The sequence below is a fragment of the Mirounga leonina genome, unplaced genomic scaffold (assembly GCF_011800145.1).
Source record: "Mirounga leonina isolate KUSES-001 unplaced genomic scaffold, KU_Mleo_1.0 Mir_175, whole genome shotgun sequence".
NCBI classification, from domain to species: Eukaryota; Metazoa; Chordata; class Mammalia; order Carnivora; family Phocidae; genus Mirounga; species Mirounga leonina.
Window position 1 is genome coordinate 2,101,145 of NW_023270453.1, and position 24,879 is coordinate 2,126,023.

The 24,879-nt window shown below is 40.0% G+C and overlaps 1 protein-coding gene across 3 annotated transcripts in view; it reads left to right on the plus strand.

Moving 5' to 3' along the window:
• The window catches only part of NEBL (nebulette), a 346,705-nt gene that overhangs the window by 309,901 nt on the left and 11,925 nt on the right, over positions 1-24,879 (plus strand). Inside the window, exons 21-26 of one of the 3 annotated variants that reach the window (XM_035021515.1) lie at positions 498-590; positions 2,134-2,226; positions 3,486-3,590; positions 4,838-5,009; positions 7,562-7,654; positions 8,913-9,062. In XM_035021515.1, coding sequence (XP_034877406.1) covers positions 498-590; positions 2,134-2,226; positions 3,486-3,590; positions 4,838-5,009; positions 7,562-7,654; positions 8,913-9,062 — 706 coding nt within the window. The remainder of the gene's footprint in view (positions 1-497; positions 591-2,133; positions 2,227-3,485; positions 3,591-4,837; positions 5,010-7,561; positions 7,655-8,912; positions 9,063-24,879) is intronic. The other 2 variants (XM_035021513.1, XM_035021514.1) reach the window with 2 other exon arrangements.

Sequence of the window (24,879 nt, forward strand, 5' to 3'; positions counted from 1 at the left end):
AAGGCTTTAAAATTTGAGTGTGAGTTCTTCCAGGTGGAGGAGAAAAATCAGGCTGAATACTGCTTTATTCTTATAATACCCCTGGAATGTGGTAGGAGGCAGGAGTCTTTAGCTTCTTTTGAAAGCCTCAGGTCAGAATGAGAGTAAATAGCTTTCCCTGGGCTGCCCGGCAACCTCGTTATGGTTCTCTTGCAGTGACTTCATTCCCTTGTTTCTCTCATATTTCCATGGCTTTTAGTTATGGAATTTGCAATTAGCTTTGGTATTGGACAGCAGAGTATGTATTGAAAAATCATTGTAAAGAAGCACAGCTGACATTTTGTGCTTGCCACGTCAGAAGAATCAGGATCCAGGTGTAGATAGGAACTGAAAGGTGGCTGCCTAACTACAGTGGGGGAAAACGTGTAAAGATAGGGTCAATTTTGAGGTTCCTCCTCTGCGGTGTGTCAGGGGAGACTGTTCTACCCTCTATTAAAATCCTCGCTTATCCTCTGCAGGTAAAATACAAAGGAGAAATTAAACAGGCAACGGCCATTTCTGATCCACCGGAGCTGAAGAGAGCTAAGGAAAACCAGAAGAACATCAGCAATGTGTGACCTTAGTAGCTTTTTTTTCTTATGATAGCAAATGAATGATCAATGTCAATGAAGGGATTGTGTTGATAACATTTTCATAACCTTGTGTTGGCAATTCTGCTCTCCACGGACGGCCAATTGACTTCAAAGGTTGCAGGGTCTGAGGTGTGGTGGGTTCAGCCAGGCATTCCGTGCTCTAGCATTCCTAGTGACTGCCAGCACGATTTTTGTCTGTCCATCACTGGGTGTCCCTCTCATCTTGTCTGCGTGCTTCCAGTTACTGTGGTTCCCCTAAGGGATGCAGTGGTAGCTTCTAGCATCTTGGCCCTTCAGATAAGCTTTCCTACTGCCTTTCCTACTAGTATGTGTTCTTGTTCATTAGCCTGTCCTGTCCCATCACCCACTCCCAGCTACTGGCGCTTTATTTTTGGACGATATCTTGGGGGCAATTATAAAGTGTGCATGCCTGAAGAGATCACATGGGACGGGCCCCACTGGGGCTGTCAGGTTTTACTCAGGCACCAACTCATGGCCAATTCTTAATCCCCTTCTGTTTCTGTAATCCATGGCTGCAGTTCACTGAGAGAATCCTTTTTTGAAGTCATTAACATATAGATTGGGTTCTCTGGAAAAGGAAACCTGGAAATCTATTAGGTTCAAAGAAATCTTTTATTCCTCAAACCTTTAAAGTCTTACGAGCAGATTATAAGACAAAGGCAGGCCATTTTTTGGCACTTTACCTCACAACTGTGTTTTGGAGAAGTAGATGCTCAACTTTTCCTGATATATTTAGAATCATGGTTGACATAACTTCATTAGTCTCAGAAAGGAACGTGGTTACTGAGAAGGAGAATAGAGTAGTGGGAAGCATGCTGGCCTGTTTATGGATGATGTCGGTCACTATTTAGGCATCTTTTCAAAAGTTCTGCTGACGTTGGTCACTATTTAGGCATCTTTTCAAAAGTTCTGCTGCAGTTAATTACTGACAAACCGTAGCAGTATATGGGTAGAGTACCTTTAAGTAATATCCACGAAGACATTTCTTCTCCTATTCCTTTGTGATACAATGCTTCTGACAGTTCTACTGATGGTATGCCCATATATTTGAGTACATTCACAGTGACTCCATTCCCAGGGATTCATACTACGGGATGAATGAAAATAGATTGATTTAAGATGCAAGCATTTTAAATATGGTTAGCTCTCTAGAAGCATTCTCTTTTTTCATAGTTCCCTTTTCTTGGTTAGCTCTTTATTTATTTTTTATTTTTATTTTTTAAAGATTTTATTTATTTATTTGACAGAGAGAGACACAGCGAGAGAGGGAACACAAGCAGGGGGAGTGGGAGAGGGAGAAGCAGGTTCCCCACTGAACAGGGAGCCCTATGCAGGGCTCGATCCCAGGATCCTGGAATCATGACCTGAGCCAAAGGCAGATGCTTAATGGACTGAGCCACCCAGACACCTGTTGGCTAGCTCTTTAAAATAGCTACTGTGAGACTCTTACTTAGTTGAATTGATGCACAGTCCTCTTATTTTTTATTCTCTGAAATGATAGGTTTATTATAAAGGTCAACTGGGAAGAGCTACAGCTTTAAGTGTAACTCCTGAAATGGAAAGAGTGAAGAAGAACCAAGAAAATATTAGTTCGGCAAGTGGTTTTATTCGTTTTGGTCTGTTATAAAGGATGCATCCGTTATAATTTACTTGCAGTCCTGTTTTTTGTTTTTTTTTTTTTGTGAAAATAAAAGGTATTTTCAAGCAACATTTGTGATACACGCAGTAAGTACATGTGTTATTTCAGATGACTTCCATTGCAAAACTTGACGTTATCCTGCAACCCTTCATTGCTATTTCCAGATGTGACCAATGGTTACATTCAAAGCTTAGTTTTAAACTATATCATGCTCATTTAAACAGTGATTCATGTTATTTTAGCCAGTGTCTTGAAAGTGGTAAAGTCTTTGATGCATAAGTTAAATAAGTGTCATTTTGCAGATGTATTTCATTGACTGTGGATTGTCAAATGTTCTCAGCAAAACAAAATCAGAAATGACTCGTTACTCCAGAGTAAGATGTAGAGGAAAAAAAATCTTTCAATGCATTGAATATAGAATTCAGTTACTCATTAAAGTCCCATGTGCACCTCGGTGTCTTATTTGGATAGTACACTTTCTCTTAGTAAGTATCAGGGCTTTAGTTCCGAATTGCACATACGTGCTCAGGTCCTCAGTAATGGCCATCCTGATGTCATGCATATCCAGCTTCATAAACAGCAGTGTTCTGCTGGTCAGCCGTCAAGAAGAACTTTCTTATGCCTGGGAATCAGCATTTAGGTTTAACAGTTCATAGCTCTCCAGTGGCATTTCTGTCCAGAGATGTTGACTCTATTTGACATAAACTACCTTTAAGCTGTGGCTGCTTACAAGGAAATTCGATTTGATATTCCTCGCTTCTTACCCTCTACGGTGGGAAAAAAAAGAAAAGGAAATAGAGGGATGCTTGGGTTTGGTATGCATTCTTCAACAGTGTTACCGTGGAAAATGGGGAAATCCTAGAAACAGGAAAATACATTTAGCCTTCATTTGGTTTGGATTTTTCCTGTTTAATTTAAGTGTGATAACCACTTTTCCTGACTACATTGTTAGTGAATCTTGGTCATTCACACATCTGTTCTCGGTTCATAGAGAGAGTTAGATTGTCTTTGCTGTAGCTTTTCAAGGTGAACTTTGAGAGTAAAATTTTAGACTGTTACTCTAGAATGATAGGTAGTTCACTGAACAACTTCCCTGGGAAAGAATTGTGAATATGTTGGATGTGTTTCACTCATTTGGAAAGTTTGAAAAGTTACACAGTATTTTTTCTTATAATTGTCTTATTGTTAAGTACATTCTACTATTTACTTTGCAGGTAAAATATACCCAGGACCATAAACAGATGAAAGGTAGACCAAGTCTGATTTTAGATACACCTGGTCTGAGATATGTCAAAGAAGCACAAAATCGTATTTCAATGGTAGGGTACAACCAGCTCCTCCTTCTCATGACTAAAACATACTAAGGAATGGCCTCACCAAGTGTATGACGGCGTCGTTCACCATTAATCTGGATAACTAACAAAGCATGAATGCAAAACAAAATGTGGATAGGCCCATCCTTTTGGGGGGACTTTCTAATGACACTGAAATGTAATGGACATATTTAGTCTAATAAAGTAATTTTTCTCAGTGATATTTTGGGTGTGTTTTTATTTCTAACATGACTACTATAAATGCGTTTTATGAAAAACATTTGCTTGGACTTCTTTTCAATTAATTTTAAGACAGAGTTTGGTATGTTGCAAAGAATATAAAAAATGTGTATGTTTTTTAAAGCAGTTTCATGAGATACAATTTATATGTGATAAGGTTTACTCATTTAAAGTGTACAATTCAGTGGTCTATAGTAAAATTTACAGATCAGAACATGAAAAAAGTGTATGTTTTAGGTATATATGTCCATTTTTGTAATGATATACAAAAATTATATATATAATTATTTGTAACTCTCAATCTAATTTTAAATAATACTGTTTTCTTGGATAATTGTGTGGAAATAATATATCATTTTAATACCTATTAAAGGTTCAAAGATAGAAAATTAATTTGTACCTAAGTTAGTACATTTTAGAGAATCACCAGGATTAAAAAAAATATGTATATATCTTTTAAACCTTCTCACTGATATACTACACTGGTTTATATATAAAGAGCTGCTAACCATAATGATGAAAAACATTGTGAAAATATCAGTGCTTGATTTCTGATGCTAGGAAGCTGACATTTCAGACACTATTTTTGGAGTAATTGGAAAAGATACATATATGTGGAAAATATTCTAGATGCAGTTGAATCTAGATGCAGTTGAATCTAGATGCAGTTGATTCTAGAAACATATACGTGGCAAATAATCTAGATGCAGTTGAATCTAGATGCAGTTGAGTCTTAGATGCAGTTGATTCTAGATACATATACGTGGCAAATAATCTAGATGAAGTTGAATCTAGATGCAGTTGAATCTAGATGCAGTTGATTCTAGATACATATATGTGGCAAATAATCTAGATGCAGTTGAATCTAGATGCAGTTGAGTCTTAGATGCAGTTGATTCTAGATACATATATGTGGAAAATAATCTAGATGCAGTTGCCATATCAAAATTTTGTGAGGTATGTAACAATCAGGAAATTCCAGTTTGAGTTAATGTTGTTTTTCCTTTTTTCAGGTAAAATATCATGAAGATTTTGAAAAGACAAAGGGAAGGGGCTTTACTCCTGTTGTAGATGACCCTGTGACGGAGCGAGTGAGGAAAAACACCCAAGTGGTCAGCGATGCGGCCTACAAAGGCGTCCATCCTCACATTGTGGAGATGGACAGGAGACCTGGAATCATTGTCGGTAAGCTGATGGTCTTTCTCTGCAGGCCCACACAGTCAGAAAGATTGTCCTTGGCTTAGCTTTTGAATCAGCCTCCTTATTCACTAGACCCCTCCTCAAATGTTTGATGTGGTGCCCAACTGAAAATGAACCACAGGCTAAGTGCTACTTTGGTGCCATATTGAATGGGATCCATGGTACTTGCCAGGTTATCAGTGCCAATCCTTTCTATTATTGGACCTTCTCTGTCTTTAATAACTTTCTGGCCTTAAGAGTGTTCTTGTTAAGCAAGGAAGCAGCCCAAATGTCAGACATGAGTGAAGGTTGAACAATTATTTTGTTTTCCTTTCACTTACGTGTTTGATCAATGCATTGTACTGCAGACATTGTCTACATGTGGGACAGAAATAACGGAAAAAATCCCATTTCGGTCCTTTTACCACAAATAAAGTGCCAGAGAAATTATGATGGTATTCCATAATATGAATAGCTTATGTTTTTTTGAATATTATCTCTGGATGGGGATAATCGGGAGCTGTCTACAAGCGCCATAAATCTGAGACAAAGGAAACTTCTCACTGTTCTTCTCGTCTGTCTGGGGACATCTTAGGAACGTAGCATGGAATGGCGGCTGAGACAGCAGTGATCACCCCAGAGTCCTAGGCAGGGCTAGAAAGACAATTATTGACTTTTCAATACATATCAATGACCCGTACTTCCAAATGACTGTTGTTGGTATTTTCGTAGCTAGTCAAATCCTAAAGCTCAGATAATATTTTTGGGAATCATTCTACACTCATCCATAATCTTCACAGGGAAGAGTTTATTTTTTTTGGAACTAGTGAAAGGCCATTTAGAGGTGGGTTGGGTGAGGGAAGTGTGTATCTGACTGGGTAATGTCTTCATGTAAAGCAACGGTACTGAGGTCCAGGCTCTAAGTTCCTTGAATGATTTAGTGAGTCTGAAAGTCCTTTCCACACACATTTGCACACTATTGAGAGTTCTTGCACATCTTGCAAAGGTGATCGTGTAAAAGAATCACAGTAAGTTGGATGGATGGGTTGAGATGTTTTCATTGAAAGTAACATGGAGTTAATTTCATTGCTTTGGATTAACATCTCACAGGGGATAGTGAGTGCAGAGGGTCTGATTCATCCCTTGAGGGTGGAGACCCTGACGGTGCACAGCTTATACCGGGGTCCTCCGCCCTAGATCAGGGGCCAGGAATAATGGTGAAATTCTTGTTAGAAACTGGGAGATTGTCTAGAATTGAGCTCTCAGAATTAAGTACTCACTACCTTTGGGATAGAAATCATTATTTTTTTTAAAAACTTCAACATATATGTCTCTAAATTATTCCCTTATTGGGTAATCTGGAAGTCACTTTATTTCTTCTTATTGGGGGAGACTGTTTTCCATTGAGGACTTTCCTCTGAAGCCGAAAAATGAAGTACGTTCAATAAGCGAACTTCTGAGCCAGGCAGGGAAATGCAGGTTTGGAGATTTCCTGAGCAGTTCAGACTAAGCCAATTTGTGCCGCTTTGATTTTTGCTGGAGGCTCTGCTATTTACTAGTTGTGTAACAATGGCCCGGCTAACTTGATCTCTCTATGCCTTAGTTTCCCCATTTATAAAACGGGGATGGTAATAGTTCCTACTTAAATATGGCATGAAGCATAAGTGACTTATGTTGTGATGGACGGTAGTGCCCAGCACATAATACAAATTACAGATACTCAGAGCTCCACTTCCAGCTCATTAATTAATTGTTTTTACTCAAGCTCCATTTCTGTCCATAGCTAGATTTTTCACTCTCCTGTTGTGAATACTGCACTGTGCAGATCATTTTAGGACCTGAGCACCATTAGCTGGAGACACGGGTAAACCTGGAAGTTACTGTATTTGAATTTTGCCTCCAACTCAGATAGGAGAGTGAATTGGCTTGCTCGGTCTGATTGCTAAGTATGGCAGTGAACGCGTCTCTGGTCCCTTGAGAGCTGGAAGCTGCTCCTTGCTCATCTTTCCATCCCTCACCATTCCTTGATCAGTGCTGTGCTTTATTGCACTTTTCCAGTAAATGTGTCTTGTGTGGGTTAGCTTGTACTCACGGGCTCCCAATGAAAGGTGGGCTTGCCACTTACCTACATTTCAAACACTTGTTTCGGGGAGAGAAGTTTTTGTTCTTTGTTTTCTCAGACAAAAACCTCTCAGTCACTTCCTATGAATTACTCACGTGTCCTTGATCGGGAGTTTAAATCAAACATTGTACCTCTTCCAGTGTGTAGAGAGCACGAGTGTTCAGGGAGGCGGGGAGTTGTCCGGTGTCTTGGGTGATGAGTCACAGGCTCCAGATGGAAGGTCAACGAAGAATAAACCAGGCAACTGAAGTTTGCTCACAAAGTTTTCTTGCTAAATCCTTGTGAAGGTGACTGTCCCTTTGTTCTCCTCTGAAGTCTGCAGGGCTTATTACTGGTTTGCTGATTACATGCATCTTTTTCCAGACTTGCACTTGACTCTGATGCTGACTTTTTAAAATTCATTCTTGATTTGTTGATTTCTTCTTTTTGGTAAAAGACCTCAAAGTTTGGCGTACAGATCCTGGCTCCATCTTCGACCTTGATCCCCTGGAAGACAATATTCAGTCTAGAAGTCTCCATATGCTCTCTGGTACTGCTTACATTTTGAGTTTCTCCCCATTTACGTGGTTTTGTCCTGAGAGTGAAGCTACTCTAAGCGGTAGAAGCTCATGGTACCAACTGTGTGATGTAAATTTTAAAGTTGAGGATTTGAAAAACCAAAAAAAAAAAAAAAAATGCTATGCAGCTTTAAAATACCATTAATCATTTATGAAAACAAACTTTCCAAAGGCAATTTTTAATGTATCTTAGATTCGTTTGTTCTAGATTCACTTAGAAAGGTGTCCAGAGATTCCTGATGTCTGCTTTTCATTAGTGAATGTGATTTTATAGGTTTTCTGGGCTTTCAAATGCAGTTATTTGGACTGCACTAAAGTGCTGAGACATACAGGTTTGTTTCATGGAAAACACTGTTCCAACATTTTAAAGGTAGATGTTAAGATTTATATATAAAACAGCAGGGAGGTTTTCTATATAGCATCATGAACGTGTTAAAATAAGACAGACTTTTAGGTACCTTTAAAATGTATGTCTGAGTGTTTGTATAATGCAAAATTTACAGTGTATAGATATGCAAGTTTATTTGACTTTTAATTTAGACTGCATGTTTCTAACTAAAAGCAAAACCTGAATGGTTTGGTTGTTTGGGTACCGTGATAGCGATGGTTTGACATTTCAGACTTTCAGATAGTGTTTAACAAACTGAAGCTTTGACAGTTATGCAATTATTTTAAACAATATAAATAGATGTATCATATCGTTTGGGTCTGACTCTATCCCCTGATTTATACTCTACATTTCATTACTGACATTAATGAAATTGAAAGCCCACGGCAAAGTAGGGACTCGAATACTTTTGTAGTCAGTTTGATCCACATAATCAGCCAAATTGTCATTAAATTTTTGGAAGACAAAGAAAAGGCAACAAATGCTGTATGCTTGGGGATTCTTGAAAGCGATTATATCTAACCAGATGTTACGTTTGATAGAAATATTTTAGTTTGCCAGTGTTTTCTTAGTTCTTGTCCATTTCCCATCCCCCATTTCTCCTTTAAAATCTAGACTTACAATGAGTGTAAACGATCGTTCAGCAATGTATGCTGACCTTTGGTAGTAGGTGACTAGAGCTTATAATAGTTGAGCTTTGGCATTTTTATTTAGTAAGAAACTGTTTTTCTTCCTTGTTAAACTTTTAAGTAATTTTTCTCTTCTTTTTTTCTTTCTTCTTTTTTTTTTTTTGTTCTTCAAGTCACTTAATCACAAATGTGAAAATTTTCCCTCCAATATAGAAAAGGCGAATCACTATAGGAGACACCGTTCTCGATCTCACTCGAGCAGCACTTTTGGTACAGGTCTGGGAGATGACAAATCAGAAATATCCGAGATTTACCCTAGCTTTTCATGCTGCAGTGAGGTAACCAGACCGTCGGACGAAGGAGGTAGCAAACATTAACCAGTCTCAGAGAACGATAATTCATTTTGTAAATATGTCACAAGTGCGTCTAACATTCTTCACCTTTGCACAAACACATAGCCTGGGTGTATTTGAAAATTTTAAATTCTGTTTAGAAAGTTGAGTCCTTTTCTTTTAAACTACTAATTTGCATTCCTGCATGTTTGTTTTTCCTGTCTTACTTCCCTATTTTCTTTTTCTTTTTTTTTTTAAAGATTTTATTTATTTATTTGAGAGAGAGCATGAGACAGAGAGAGCATGAGAGGGGGGAGGATCAGAGGGAGAAGCAGACTCCCTGCTGAGCAGGGAGCCCGATGCGGGACTCGATCCCAGGACTTCAGGATCATGACCTGAGCCGAAGGCAGTCGCCCAACCAACTGAGCCACCCAGGCGCCCCTTCCCTATTTTCACCACCAATGGATTTTTAATGACAAAAGGGTCTTGGGACCTGCTACATGAATCTGTTTCACAGTTGGCTGTGATGGACGTACGCAGCCTGAGTGGACACTGGAGTTCTGTGGAGTTTGTATCTGATTTCCATTAAGGAAAATCCATCTTACAGTTATATTTGAGTGGCTAAGAGGGGTTGCTATGAATTTGTGTGCATTACAGTATCGATATACATTTGCAGACAGAGCTAGATCTTGCCTAAAACAAATCGGATGTGATACTTGAGATATGAGATTTTTTTTTTTAAAGTGGAAAATACTGTTGATTGTTAATAATCTTCCCTATATTTCCTGTAGTCATCCTCTCTTCTGTTTTCTGCATCCAAGCTAGTGGATTAGGTCTAGATTTTTTAGTTGAAATTGTTTTGGATGTTAAACGAATCCTGTGGATAAAGGTCTTATTGACATTTAAGACTACGGTGCGGGTACATTTTAGTGCCATGGGCAGTGGGGTAAGGGGCCAGAAGCGCATAAGAACTACTGGAATCCTGAATTTCCTTTTCAACCGCAGAGGTCGTATTGCTGAAATAAATCCCTAAGGCAGGCAATTTTGATGTTGAGCAACTTAACACGGGGGGTAGGGGTGGTTGGAGAGAAAGTAAAGTGACTGAAGACCAGATGAGACCATGAAAACTCTTGCAGTTGTGTGATTGTTTTTTCCATTCGTTCGAATAAAGCACTTAGGAGGTTAAAATCAATTACATCCTGTACATCTTAAATTATGCCTTTAGGCTGGCCTTAGCCTGGTAGAAAGTTTTTTTTTTTCTTTTATGTTTCAGATTCACTGAGGTACAATTAGCATATAAAATTTAAGATATCGGAAGTGTCCATTGGGATGATCTGATATATGAGCACGTTGTGAAGGGACCTCCCCCCCATCTAGTTAATTAGCACATCCATCACCTCACATAGTTATCTTCTATTCGTGTGTGAGAGAACATTCACGTTCTACTCTCCTAGTAGATTTCAACTAGACAATACAGTGTTGTCAACCATTATAACCACGTTATACGTTAGATCCTCAGAGCTTATTCATCTTACAGCTCAACGTTTGTATCCCTTCCCAACTTCTCCCTTTTTCCCCCACCCCCCAGCCCCTGGCAGCCACTTTTCTACTGTTTTATGAGTTTACTTTTTTTTCTTTTTAAGATCCCTCCTTACTACAAAGTTTTAAAAGATCTCCTTTCTCTACGATTCTAGTGAAGAATTTGTCAATTAGTTTTGCTCTCCTGTAGATGAGATAGACATGGGTGGTCTCCCCTTTCTGTGACTGCTCTTCTAGCAAAGGGTTCAGTAACTTCTTGAGTTTTTTTATTTTGGATTTGGGGTTATGGATTTCTCCCTTCAGTGTCCTCTGTGGTTCTGGAGGTACAGAATAATGACAATGCTTGATGAGATGAACAAAACCCAAAGCAAATACAAGAAGAAATTTCAATCCATCTTAGTCAACTTTACTCAGTCCAGCATTTTGGAGTTGATGCAATGTACCTTAGAGACTTTGCCTTAGCAGTGACCCTTCTCCTTCATCTCTGTACACCCAACACAGCCTTCATTCATTTATTCACCAAATGTTAATTGAGTGCTCTTTGTACACCAGCCAAGAGCCGGAATCCGGCGATGCAAATAGCAACGAGCAAAAGAGATGCGCATCTGCTCTAAGGGGCTTAGAGTTTGGTGGGGGACCCTGACATTAAACAGATACTGACCCAACTAATATATAATTAAGAACAGAGTAAGTGCCGTGAGGGGAGAGCATGGGGGCTACAAGATGTATAACAGGGGAATTCCATCTGGCCTTGATGTTAGGGAAGCCTTCCTGGGGAAGGAAGATTTGAGCCGAAATGCCAATGCTCAATGCTGTTAACTAGGCCAAGGGGGCTTTGGGAGAAGAACGCCTTTGAGAGAGAGAACAGAACACTGAAATGATGTGTCAGTGAGATGTTCAAATGGAGGTGTCGAGTAGGCAGTCAGAATTCAGAGGGAAGGCTACACAGGTTACAGCTGTGGGAGGAGGCGATGAGAAGGGCCTGGAAGAACCTGCATAGAGAAGGAGAATTCAGACCCCCCCTCCCAGATGTGTCTGGTCCCTCAGCACCTGTGGACTCCCTCCATTCTCCACCTCTAGCACTGCACTGTGAAAACCCACTGTTGTTAGGTTATCCCTTCTTTCTCTTCCTAAGCCACATCTTCTTTTTTCTAATTATTTTTAGCAAAAGGACCCTATACCCTGCCAAACTGAATGAGAAAATGTCTCCATTGAAAGATGGTATACATAAATATTCTTACAGTTATGGCAGAATGTAAGAGTAACACATTAATAGGGAATAATTACGTTTTTAAAATGGAGGAATTTCAGACTCCATGGAAGGTAGTGGCGGGGCGATGGGCGGGGGCGAGATTTCTGGCAGGAAGGCGGTGTCTCAGGAGCTTAAATAATGTCTTATAAAATGCCTTTAAAGATGCCTTGTCGTGCTCATCCCCCTGCTACGGGGCCAAGATGCTCTGCTCTTAGTGATATTCCCTATTTTGGAAAATAGAATTAGGAGCATACTCCCATGTAGTCCAAAATCTTTTTGAATTAATACAGATATCTTGTGGGTACACCATTACTTGGATGAGCATTATAACACTTACTGGCACATCTTTACCTTTGCTTTATACCTCAATATCTATTTATTTTAAGGGAAGCAAGGCACATTCTATCAATTGGCACCTTATGTCTGTATTCAGATGATTAGTGACATACCAAACCTAATATGTTCAAAACAATATCCCTACTCCCCTCCTTCCCCCCAGCAACCTGTTCTTTCTCAGGTCCCCAGTTTGCTAAGGGACAACTGCAGCTGTCCAGGTCCTGAGGTCAAACTCTGTGGAGTCATCCTTGGCTCCTATCCTTTACTCACACCCTCCTCCAACCCATTAGCAAATCTTGTCAGCTCTACCAGGAAAAATGCATCCAGAATCCTAGCGCTTGGGACCCCCTCTGCCTCGGATCCTCATAGTAGCCACCGGACTGTTTTCCTGCTTCTGCTCTTGTCATCCCACGCTGCCTACCCTCTGCCCCGCTCTGTTCTCCCCCCTGGCGGCCAGAAGGAGCTTTCTGAAACGTAAGTCAGATCATGTCATTCTTCCGCTGAATATTCTGCTGAATATAACCCAGATCCTCATCATTGCCTACAAGGCCCTCACCTGCTCTGGGCCCTGGCTGCTACCCTAAGCTCGTTTCCTCCCATTCTCTGTCCACCCCCACTGTCCTGTCTCCCTGCTTTCCTCAAACCTTCCAAGCAAGCTCCCACTCTGGACCTTTGGACTGAACTTCTTCCCTGCCTGGAACGTTCCCTCTCATCCCCGTATTTGCTTTTGGCTAGTCCCACTTTTTTTCCACGATTCTGCTCAGATGTCACTTTATCAGAGAGACCCTCTCTAACTACCAGAGATAAAATAGCACCCTTTCCTTCCCTGTCTGTTCTTTACCCTCCTTTTTCCCCCCCTCCGTTAGCATTTGACACCACCTGAGATATTATATATCTCTTTGTTTATTTGCTCATCTGTCTCTGCCTCGCTAGAATAGAAGCCCTACAGAAGGTGAATACACGAAATGACCAAATTATTTTTTCCTGCTCATTCTTTTTTTTTTAAAATTGAGGAATGATTGACATATAACATGGTATTAGTTTCAGATGTACAACAAACTCATATCTTAAAAACTAGAACTGCATCTATAAATATATATAGTATAATTATTTTTTAAAATACAAATCTGTTGTGGAAGGCTCTTAAGGAAATTCTTCCATTTTTGTTTTGATGATGTTTTGATATGTTTCAAAGACATTAAAGCATAGCTGGAAAAAAAAAAAACAAACCTAAAATGGAAACATTCCCAGTGTTGTTTTGTTTTGTTTTCCTGATGGGGAAGGGAAGGAGTAGTATCCATGACTTTTTGGTTACTTTGAAATTCAGGGTCCTCTTTGAAATGTGTACTATGCTGGGCCCTGGTAAGGAGGTGCTGATTGACTCCATAGAAGGAAAAAACTTTTATGGTCTTGATGGCTATTTGATGAAAACCTTTAGTGTCTTGAGTAAATCATATGTATTGGTTTAAATGCCATTCTAGAAGTTGAAAAGAATTTTTAAAACAGTACTTGTTAGTGGTAAGATGAAGAAAAAAGAAAATGTAAGTATTTAGAAATGCCATTTTTTCTTCCAGATTTTGGTGATTTTTTTAACATCTACATTAGGACTTTATATGATGAAATGTGCTAAGTCCCAGAGAGAGGCTCTATAATAGTGGGTTCTCTCCCTGCCATTAAGGGTGTGTGTGGCCATGCCATGTTGTAGTGGACACGGCACCAGGCCACAGGACAAGACTGTGGACTTCACCCTAGCTCTCGCCCACGTGGCCTGAGTTCTCTGGAGGCCATCTGACGTTAGACACAGAGTCCACATCTGTAACAAGAAGGATATAGGACAAGAACTCTCTAAGATCTCTTACATTTTCCTAAGCTAAGTGCCATAGATTTAAATAACACCCCCCCCCCCCCACCCGGCCCTTGCTTCTCTATGTATGAGAATGTGCTTCTGTTCTAAAGGTGATCCATTGTATTTTGTGAATTAAGTGACCGGGCAGTTGGGAGAGTTATAGTTTTAGGGTCCTTCCTATGAGTCAGAAGAAATTGTTGAGACAAAGGGTTAAACGATTGGCTCCTTTTCTTGAGGCAAAAGTACCATGTTTTCATCGTTCACATTTGGTTTTCATGAGCATTAGCATAGGGGCCTTCTCCTTTAAGTCTGTATCATTGTTTTCGTTACGTGTTTCTCGTGATATTTTCCCCCTCTTGCTTTGATTGCTGAATATTTTCATTTTCTTATGTGATTATTTTGGGCTTTCTTACTTTTCAATCTGCTTTCCAAGGTATTAAGTTACCAAAGGATTTTCATTTTACATCTCTACTGTGTTACTTTGATTCAATAAAAGAGGCTTTTATTTAAACTTGATCTAATTTTGTTTTGATTCTTGAATAGTATTATTTGAAATTATCTTTATTGCCTTTTGGTATCAGATTAGGTTAACTTATTTTCATTTGACACACAGTTCCGTGACTGGCAATACTCCTGATGGTTCTTGCTTATTTCACTGAAAGGTTTTCTTTGATCTTTGTGTTTGTCTTCAGTTCACTTGCCTGCAACATCTATTTGCCTTCTGGTACTACTTTGTATTTCTTCGGTTGCCCCAAACTCACAGTGGTCTGTGTTGCTAGTGTTTGTATGTGTTTGCAATCTTGCCCAGTGTTTACCCTTCTCGGTTTGAACTGGTGTTCCATTTGGCTTCAGGTATTTTGTGTTTTCTGATTCCCTCTGGAGCCTACGAGGGTATGGGAGGGAATGGGGGAGGAAAAGCAGATGCACTTTTTAAAATAGACATTTGCAGTTTTCCAACCTTGTGAACTTTTCCATTTTATTGTGAAGGAATCTGATTGGGATGACTTAGTCCTGCCTTCACCGATGGACAATGTGCTTCTGAATTCGGTGACTGCGTCAGCTGGGCTGTGCCTATAACATTCCAGTCGGTGCACTGTGTCTTCAGAAGAGGTTAGGTTGCAAGAGATGCTTCAGTACATCCTGGAACTCTCAGTAGACTGTGGACCAAGAGGGTGATGCACCAATTAGGGAGCCAAGTGCCCAAAACCTAAAGGTGTTTTAAAGGCACCCACACCTCCATCTGTTTATTCACCAAACATTTATCTCCCCCTATGTGCAAGACTCTAGAAACAGAGAAAATAAAGATATAGTTATTGTCCTTGAAGAACTCACATTCTGGTGAGAGAGCAAGATGCATTAACCCATTGCGCTCAGGAAGGCATTGTGATGGAGTGACACCTGGAGTTAGAGTTAGCCAGGTGGGGAAATGCGAAAGGAGTGTTTTCGGCAGAAAAGCAGCATACGACAGAACACAGCACATTGGAAACTTGGCGTACTCTGGGACATCTTAAGCCCAGGGGCTGTATGTCCAGGAAAGGGGCTGAAGACCAGACCAGAGTGTGGGGGGTGTCAAGCCACAGTCTCTGCAGAAACAGCGTGCAACCGAATGTCTTTTCTGGGCACTCTGCTTGGGCTCTGTCCTACAGAAAATATAGAGGCTATGTAGAGGACCAGTTCTTGAGACTGGTAGGTAATTGGGTCTCTGACTTGGAAGTTTAACCCACTCTGGGAGCTTGTCTAAGGATCTAGTCTGCATTGGATGATTTAGATTCTGCCAAGAGAATGGACTCCTTGGGTGTCATGTGACCAGAAGGCCTTCTGAGCAGTCTTGTAGAGGGGCTCATGGTGCAGAGACAGCATTGTGGGTTTTTATTTCAAGTGTCACAATGTCTCTCATGGTTGACATTCATCACTGATGCAGAAGAGTAGAAACACCAAAATCATAGCACCTTCCTACTCTCACGACTTTCAGACTCCAGACTCCATCCTGCTGGATGTTGGATAGGCATCTCAAATCTTATGTCTGGAACCAGTGTGTTATTTCCTGTCTTCCCAAACAAACCAACAAACAAATATCTGTTCTTGTCTTTGTTCACCATCGCAGCTGATGACATAATCATTCAGAACCATATGCCAACAAAACTGGTGACATCCTTGTTGCCTTACTTCCTCTCACGTTTCATATTCAAGCCATCTGTAAGCCCGTTGGCCCTGCTCACGACAGAGATGTCCCCAATCCAGCCACTCCTCACCAGGTCCAGTGCTCCCTGAGCAAATCCCATCCCATCCCATCTCTTTGAGAGGTCAGAAGTAGGCTCCTGGTCTTTGTCCTATCATCCTTGCCCTCTTTGATCTGGCCTTTGCCCAGCTGCCAGTGATCCTTTAAAAACTTGCATCAGCATGATGCCCTTGCTCAAAATTCTCTAATGGTTCCACTCACGCTTCAGCTAAGAACCAAGATCCACAGGCTACAAGGTGTTGCATGTCTGGCACTTGGTCATATCTCCAGTTTCATCTTCTCCCAGACTGTCTTCACCCGGACCTCCTGGCTGTCTCAGCATGGTAGGCCTTCTCTCACCATGGGTTCTTGGCCTGCAACAGTCGCAGGTGCTTTGTGGCTTGCCTCCCTTTCTTCAGGTCTCTGATTAAATCTCAACTAATTAGAAGTGCTTTCCTTGACCTCTCTACCTAGAAAGCTCTCAACCCACATACACCCATAACTCCCTATCCCCTTACCCTGCTTTATTTTTATCTATAACTCTTCTTTTAAGGTTTACCGAAGCATAGTTGATAGACAACATTTGTACATAGTTAATGTCTAAATTTTAATGAGTTTGGACATACGCATATACCCATGATACCATCACCACAAGCAAGGTACTAAACATATCCATCACCTCTAAAACTTTCCTTGTGTGTGTGTGTGTGTGTTTGGTTTGTGTGTGTGTGTGTTTGGTTTGTGTGTGTGTGTGTGTGTGAGTGATAAGAACACTTAACATGAGAGCTATCCTCTTAACATCTACAATACTCAGCAGTGTATTGTTAACCACAGGTATTGTGTTGTACAGCAGATCTCTAGAACTCATTCATCTTCATAATTGAAACTTTATACCCACTGAGCAACAATTTCCCATTTTCCCCTCCCTCTGCCCTTGACAAGTGCCATTGTTCTCTGCTCTGTGAGTTTGACTATTTTAGAAACCTCCTATTAGTAGAATCACGCAATATTTGTCCTTCTATCATTGGCTTATTTCACTTAGTATAATGTCCTCTAGGTTGATCCATGTTGTCACAAATGGTAGGATTTCTTTCTTTTTTAAGGCTGAATGATATTCCATTGTATGTATATATCATTTTCTTTATCCATTCATCCGTCAATGGCCATTTGGGCTGTAGTCATATTTTGGTTATTGTGAAGAGTTCTGCAATGAACCAGGAGACACAGATATCTCTATCAGATCAGGGGAATGCAGATCAAAATCACAGTGACATATGACCTCTTATCTGTTAGATGGGCTGTTATCCTAAAAAACTCAAAAAAGCAAAAAAAGATAAATGTTGGCAAGGATGTGGAGAAATTGGAACTCTTATACACTGTTGGTGGGAATGTAGAATGGTGCAGCCACCATGGAAGACAGTATAGGGGTTCCTCAAAAAATTAAAAATAGAACTATCTAGCATTTCCACTTCTGGGTATACATCTATTGCTCTTTTTACTACCTGATATTTCATTATGTATTAATTAATTATGGCTCCCCCAGAATATAATAAACTCTATTAGAACAGACTCTTTCTGCCTGCTTTGTCCTGAATTCTATAACTAGTATCTAGAACAGTACCTGCAAAACACTTAATAAATATTGTTGATACATACATATATTCAAATTAAAGTCTGATCTGAAATACAAAGGAACAGCTTTGCTACATGTGCTAAATCACTAAAACTTGGTATTAGTCTTTATTAAGTCTAATTAGAGCTAATTTGGTTGAGGGTAACAGTGTAAAAATAACCCTTATTATAGTTTCTTGAAAAAGTAGAAATGTAAGATGTATCACTGAAATATAACATTGTAACCTCTGTTTATTACAAAGCCTGAGTCAGCCAGTGACCTTTCATAACCAAGAAATCAGTAAAGTATTCCTACATTAACACTTCGGTTCTCATACAAATACTCCTCATTTCAGGGTTTTATTTCACTTGTGACAACTGTCCTTAGTAGGAACTTAATAAAGTGAAAGTGCCCATCAGAATTCTGAAATCCGTACCTTGTATGGCTTCTGTCTCAGCGTACTCTAGTTTATTGTTTGGTCATGAACTCCACAGTGGCAGAGAATGAACGTGCCAGTTAGCTCTCCTTCCAGTACCTAGCGCAGGACCAGGAATGCTCCATGAAGAAATGGTGAATGGAAGGAGACAAAATGCAAGGAGAAGTCATCTCTTCCCTAGACACAGTGAAGCCCACAGAATGCTCCCTTAATTCCTAAGGATAATAGCCATCATTAAAATTTCAATTTGCCATTATATTGAGAACAGAAATATCAAATGCAGGCACAATAATAAACTCTTTGTTTTGAAAGTGATGGACAGGCATCAAACGAGCAGTGTTTCAAAATCTCCTTTAATATGAAGTGTTCATAAAGTCACAATCTGTTGCTCAGTGTCTGCATTAATTTTTCTGTTGATTCTCCCTGCCCATTGAGGATTTATGTTTTATGATTTACAGATGGCATTCTGCCCCAAATTCAGTGTTACTGGTTTTTAATGGTGAGCGTGACTTTAAAATTAGATAACTGGAACAACCAACTAGGAAATGCACTCCGGATTTTGAACTCTTTTGCCTTCATTTAATCTAACTGTACCAGTATTTCTCTTGGAACCAATACTTCAGTTTTCTGGTTATTGATTGGCAACCCCAACCCTCTGAAAAACTCCAGCTCCTTCCTAGCCTGACTTCTGCAAAGAAAATACCTTTAACAAGAAACTTTCAGTTGTACTATTTCCCTACTGTATTTGAGCGTCGTTTCCAATATGAATTCGAGAAGTGAGCAATATCCATCAAAAAATGACGTTTTAAGTGTCTACATTGAAGGTAGGAAGATTTAAAGAATTGATGACTGAGATACTTCTGTGATAAATTGCTGAGATAAATTTTTGTGTGAAATTAGCCTATAGGAAAATAAACGAGTCCTTTATAATGTAAGATCCTGTTGTTGGTGATTACATGATCATATTTAGCCATCTAGCTAAAAAGCCTATGGGAAAGCACACCCTGCACACTGTTAGAAACTTTTAGTTAGTTCAGTTGCACCCCCAAGAAAAAGGTTCAGGATTCTGATTGAATTTGAAGTCCTTAGAGAAATTCATATTCCTGGTATCATTAGACTGGGAATGAAAGAAACGTCATAATGTCTCCTGAGATTAAGAATCCCCCCCCCCCAAAAAAAGAAAGAAACGTCATAAGTTTCCTTTTCTGAGTGTGAAGTTGGGAAAAGGATCAAATACTAATGAATAGCACTTGTTCCAAGATGCACATGTGTCTTTCATTGATTTGCCAAAATTAAATCAAAGGGTTCCATATGTGTATGAAGGAGAAACATCTGACACTTAAAGTAGCAAACAATAAAACATTAAAAATATATTTCCTGCGAAGCCGAGCTGATTGGGGAAAAGAGAAGGTTTGATCATCGGGAAGGAGATAGATGTGGCCATGGCATATGCGTCCAAGGGGAAAACTTTAGAAGAGCTTTGTAAATGGTAAAGTGACGCACATGGAGAGGGAGAGAGTAGCTTTTCCATATTGTTGAACATTAGTAATGAAAATGGAAATAGTCATTTTTGGTTCGTATGGTTCAAATTTGATGTCCAAATTGGGTAATAGACTGAGTATACATGTGTATTTACCTCTCTGTCTTAGATATAAAACAGTCATAATGTTACCTTTGTAGTTATGACTTTCCTTGCTCTCCCCCACTTCCTGTTTCATCCAGGTGCCCCACACCCCTCTGCCCCAAGCCCCAGGCTAGGAGGTCATGGGGATTGGATCCTGACTTTTACAGGAACTACTTAAAATTTCCCCAGGCTGCTGCAGCTGGGGGTTGTATTGAGTTTCTGCGTTTTGTTTGGTCATTATCTCCTGTTGCCCCAGCTCATTGTTGTGTGGTTCTCCCCTTGTGGCCAGATTCCCTACTCTTTAGTGCCTAATCCTGTTCCAAAAATATTCCTGGTCCGCCCATGCCACATTTTTCAGACATTCTGGTTTTTGATCTTTATCTTCCACCATATATCTGACCCGTGTGTACTGAATTTATTTACTAGCCTGTCGGAATCTTACCTGGGTCCTGTCTACATGTCTTTAACACTATGTGCCTTTGATTCCAATGACCGGCTGCTCAGCTCCCTACCCGACTGTGACTCTTACACCTGCCTCTTTCTTCAGCCCCAGCCACTTCCCTTAAGCTGAAGCTTGGGCTCTAGAAGACCCAGACAATCCTTTATATTCATTTTCCTACATTTCCCTATCTTCAAATCATGTCAGGGACACATTGGTTCCGTTTCATATATGTCTATTGGTTGAAAAAAGTATACTTGCTCATTCAGAAGTGTTATCATTATTGAGATGTGTGTACATATGATATTTAGTGTGGTTTGTCACTAAAGACATCTCATGTAAAACTGTATTTGGGAACTACTTGTGGATTGGTCATATTTCCTAAGAGTCAGTATTTGAATTGATTAGTGCAAGAATAAACCAAATGCATATTCTGTTTTTAAGTCTTTAAAAATATGTTACAAAAAACAATGCTACATATATTTATCTGATAAGTATTCACAAAATATCCTCTACAATGGCATAATGAGACTTTCTTTCATTGTACTTGAATAATGAATTTTTCTACATGAGATTGACTTGCACAGTATTGGTGGTGGTTTTCACTGAGGAAAATTGGGATTTGCTATGAGTTGACTTTTCAGTCATGGCATAATTTGTGTCTGAAAGCTGGATTCAGTGCTATGATTTACCTAAATGGAAACATTTATCCCCGTGTCCCTGCTATCCTTAGGTTCTTTATTGCCTTCATCTTACCAAAGAACTGCCCCCAATTATGTCTTTCTTGTCAGAAAACTACAAATATATATATCTCCATACTATGCATTCCTTTATTTTCATTTTGGGAGATAGCATGCATGTGCACGTGTAGACACAGATACATACCTCATTGATTTTGTGCCATGAGAACATTATTCAAGACTCTGTAATTTGGGGCAGAAATTATCTCCTTTTCCCTCAGTGACAATCCTGCTTATATCTCTGGTTTGTGTTACAGTTATAAGTTGGGGAGTTTATCCTGAATTATATAGCTAAAAATGAGAAACAAATCTGAGAGAAAAATATACAAGTTGATATTTAAATCTAATGTAAGAGTAAATTGGCTAGATTATTCTGAAGCAAAATAGCAGATATTCTTAACTTTAAATCTCTCTAGTTCTGTTCAAACTACAGTATGTCTTGGTTCAGTTCTTCCAGAGAACATTCACAGACTTATTTTTTCTAGAGAAAAACCAGTTAGTTTTGAAATCAAAATGTACTGCTTTTCTGGGCTTGTGAGGCTAAGTTTAACTGGCTGATCATTTAAAAAATAACTAATTTTGTGTTTCTTTTTTTGATATTTAGGAACAGCAGAGCCCCAAAACAATACTTTAGAAATTCTTACTTGGGGCAACTAAGCCAAATATATAAACAAAATGGTCAGATGTAATTCATATATGCATAATTTTAAAAAGTACATAATCTAGTTAATAGGTAATTAGGAATCTTTAAATATCCAATTTATATTTGACTAAAGCAACATTATAAATCTATTATTTAAATTTAGAGAAGAAATAGTAAACAGTCTTCTGGACTTAATTATGTTTGCAACTAAATTCTTAGCACGTCTATAGAGCTTGTCACTCTTCTGATGCTGATTTGGGGAAGTAACATTTTGCACGCAGTGTCCTACAGAAGGATTTTGAAAATTGTCAGGTGGCATCATGATTGGGGTCTTCCTTGCTCAGTGGGAGAGTGGTTGAAGTCATATTAGGAGATGTGGCTTGAACACACACTTGAAAACTGTTCATACAGGATAAGGTGACTGAATGATGATTGGCCAGGATAATATAGGATACTATTGGCAAAGGGAAGAAGAAACAAAGATCACACACACACACACACACATGCACTCCAGAAACTTACCAGATGCGAAAATGACCCTTAAAAGAAATCTGAAAGCCATTGCTTCAGAAACAATGCTATTCTCTATGATTTGAGCGAACTTTTCCAAAAGTGAATGCATTATTCTCACTATAATTTTTTCCAAAGATGTTCTAGCACACCTCATCAACCACATTCACCTCAACTTCCTGTGGCATTTATACCCCCAAGTATACCACAGAAAAGTCAGTGCGAGTGAGAGTCACCTCTGTGAGCAGAACGAAGCTGCCCCACACACCTCTCCACGCATTAAACCTCTTTTCTCTCGGCTTTCCCTTCCCCTCACTCCCATCTTCCCTGCTGCTGGAGTGAGTGGTCAACTGTTACTGAATCCCTGTAGCCTGCAGATTCTCCATCTGTAAAATGGGCACTTTGCCATCAGTAAAGTGGTGACAATTTCTCCACCTAATGCACGTGACATGCTACACACAGGGCCTGGCATGTTGTAAGTAGGGCGACCAGCCGTGCTGATTGGCCTGAGACCAAGGGGGTTCCCGGGGAACAGAATTTTCTCTGCTGCAACTGGGTGAGTCCTGAGCAAACCAAAGTCATCCGCCTACTTGTAAGATTTCATTTACTCAAATTTTATTATATTCATATTTGATATTCCTTGGAAAGCAGAAGTCCTGTGATACATATCTCTCCCGCTGATGTTTCACAGGGACACATACCTAGGTGATGAAATATTTTCACATGTTTTGAATTTTCTCAAAGGAGGTTTGCAATACCCTCTAGTAATAGCATTTATCTAAGAACAGAAAATTAAAACCAAGATGGTATTGGGGTCTAGATGGAGAAAATTGTTAGGAACTTATCATTGGCTTGAGGGATAATTTTTGCATCTGTAAAGACATTTTTTTTGGCTACACGATTCCAAACTCCGCAGCCCCCCTTTCCCTCTGAGATGGTAACCAGGTCCTGTTCTGGTCAGCCCCTGGGAAGTGGGGTCAGCTTCCACTGGTCAGCCCTCCCTGGGTGGTGTCCCGTGGTGCTTGCCTTAGCTTGTCCCCTGAGTGCTGCATATTAGTGGCTGGGTTATTCTCCAGTGAGCTTCCTCTTACTGAGATTTCTTCCCAGGATCCCTGCTTGCTTCTCTGGTCCAGGGTTAAACATTTGCCTCCACAAATACAAACAAGTCAGGGGGGGAGATACGTGTTTTAAATTTTTTTTTTTTAAGATTTTATTTATTTATTTGACAGAGAGATACATAGCGAGAGAGGGAACACAAGCAGGGGGAGTGGGAGAGGGAGAAGCAGGCTTCCCGCCAAGCAGGGAGCCCGACGCGGAGGCTCGATCCCAGGACCCTGGGATCATGACCTGAGCCGAAGGCAGACGCTTAATGACTGAGCCACCCAGGCGCCCCGGAGATACGTGTTTTAGCCCCTTCCCACAGCTACAACAGACCACCATAGACTGGATAGCTGACAAACAACAGAAATTGATTTCTCGCTGTATTGGAGTCTGGAAGTCTGAGATCAGGCTGCCGGCATGGTTGAGTCTGGTGAGGGTCCTCTTCCCAGGTTGCAGACTGCTGTCTTCTCCGTGTGTCCCCACCTGATGGAAAGAGAGCTAGCTAGCTCTCTGGCCTCTCATGAGGGCACTAATCCCATTCATAACGCTCCATTCTCATGACCTAATCACCTCCCAAAGGCCACACCTCCCCATACCATCATCTTAGGGGTTTGGATTTCAGCATATGAGTTTTGGGGGTGGGGAACACAAATATTCAGTCCTTTTCAGGGGGAGAGCAGGAATTTGGGAATAGCATGTATAGGGTCACATGAGCCTCTAAATTTGTGTCGGGCTGGGGAGAAGGAAGCTCACAGTAGCTCAGTGGTTCTTCACCCTGGCTGCCCATTTCAATTGCTTGGAAGCCTTCAAAAATAAGACACCAGTGTTCAGTCCCTTCCATTCCCACCCCAGAAAGTCTGATTTAATTGGTCTGGGGAACCTGCTGGAAATTCAACATATGAAATAGTAATGATTGCTTTTATTTTTACATATGATTTCCAAAGTTTGAGCACTTGTTTTGTATGGCAGTGATGATTATGCATGTCTTTAAAACTTGTTGGTTTCAACTCAGTTGTAGATTATCTCATTTTTATGTTAAAGTCTGTTTATTCATAGTTTATTATGCAGCAAGCTGGTTTTTTAAGCACTTGTCTCTTCACAGCTTATAATTAAAAACCAACAAACTAAAACCTGGAGGCAATCTGGCTTGTTTCTGTCTTCTGCAGTCAAGGAGAACTCTCTATAGTGCTCAGAATTCTATCAGATTAAAAAAAATCATCTTGTTGCTGTATTTGGCATAAATGTGGATTTAGCACTCACTTGGGGCTTGTGGAGAGAAGCAGGTGCCATGAGGGCTTGAGGCTCTGATTTGGAACCCTTGATGGCACCCGAAAAAGTTATTTGAACAAAAAGGCCCACATCATGGGCCTATTTGATGACCGATTAGCTCAACCACTTTGCTCATAGCCTAGATGAGATCTAATAAGGGTTTAGCTCATTATTTAATATTTACTTCACAACCAGCAGTATCTTCATACTTTCTCATTTATAGTCATGTCTTCATTCATTTTAGCAATTCCCTTGTGACTGTCCAAATCCAGATTCTTTGTCC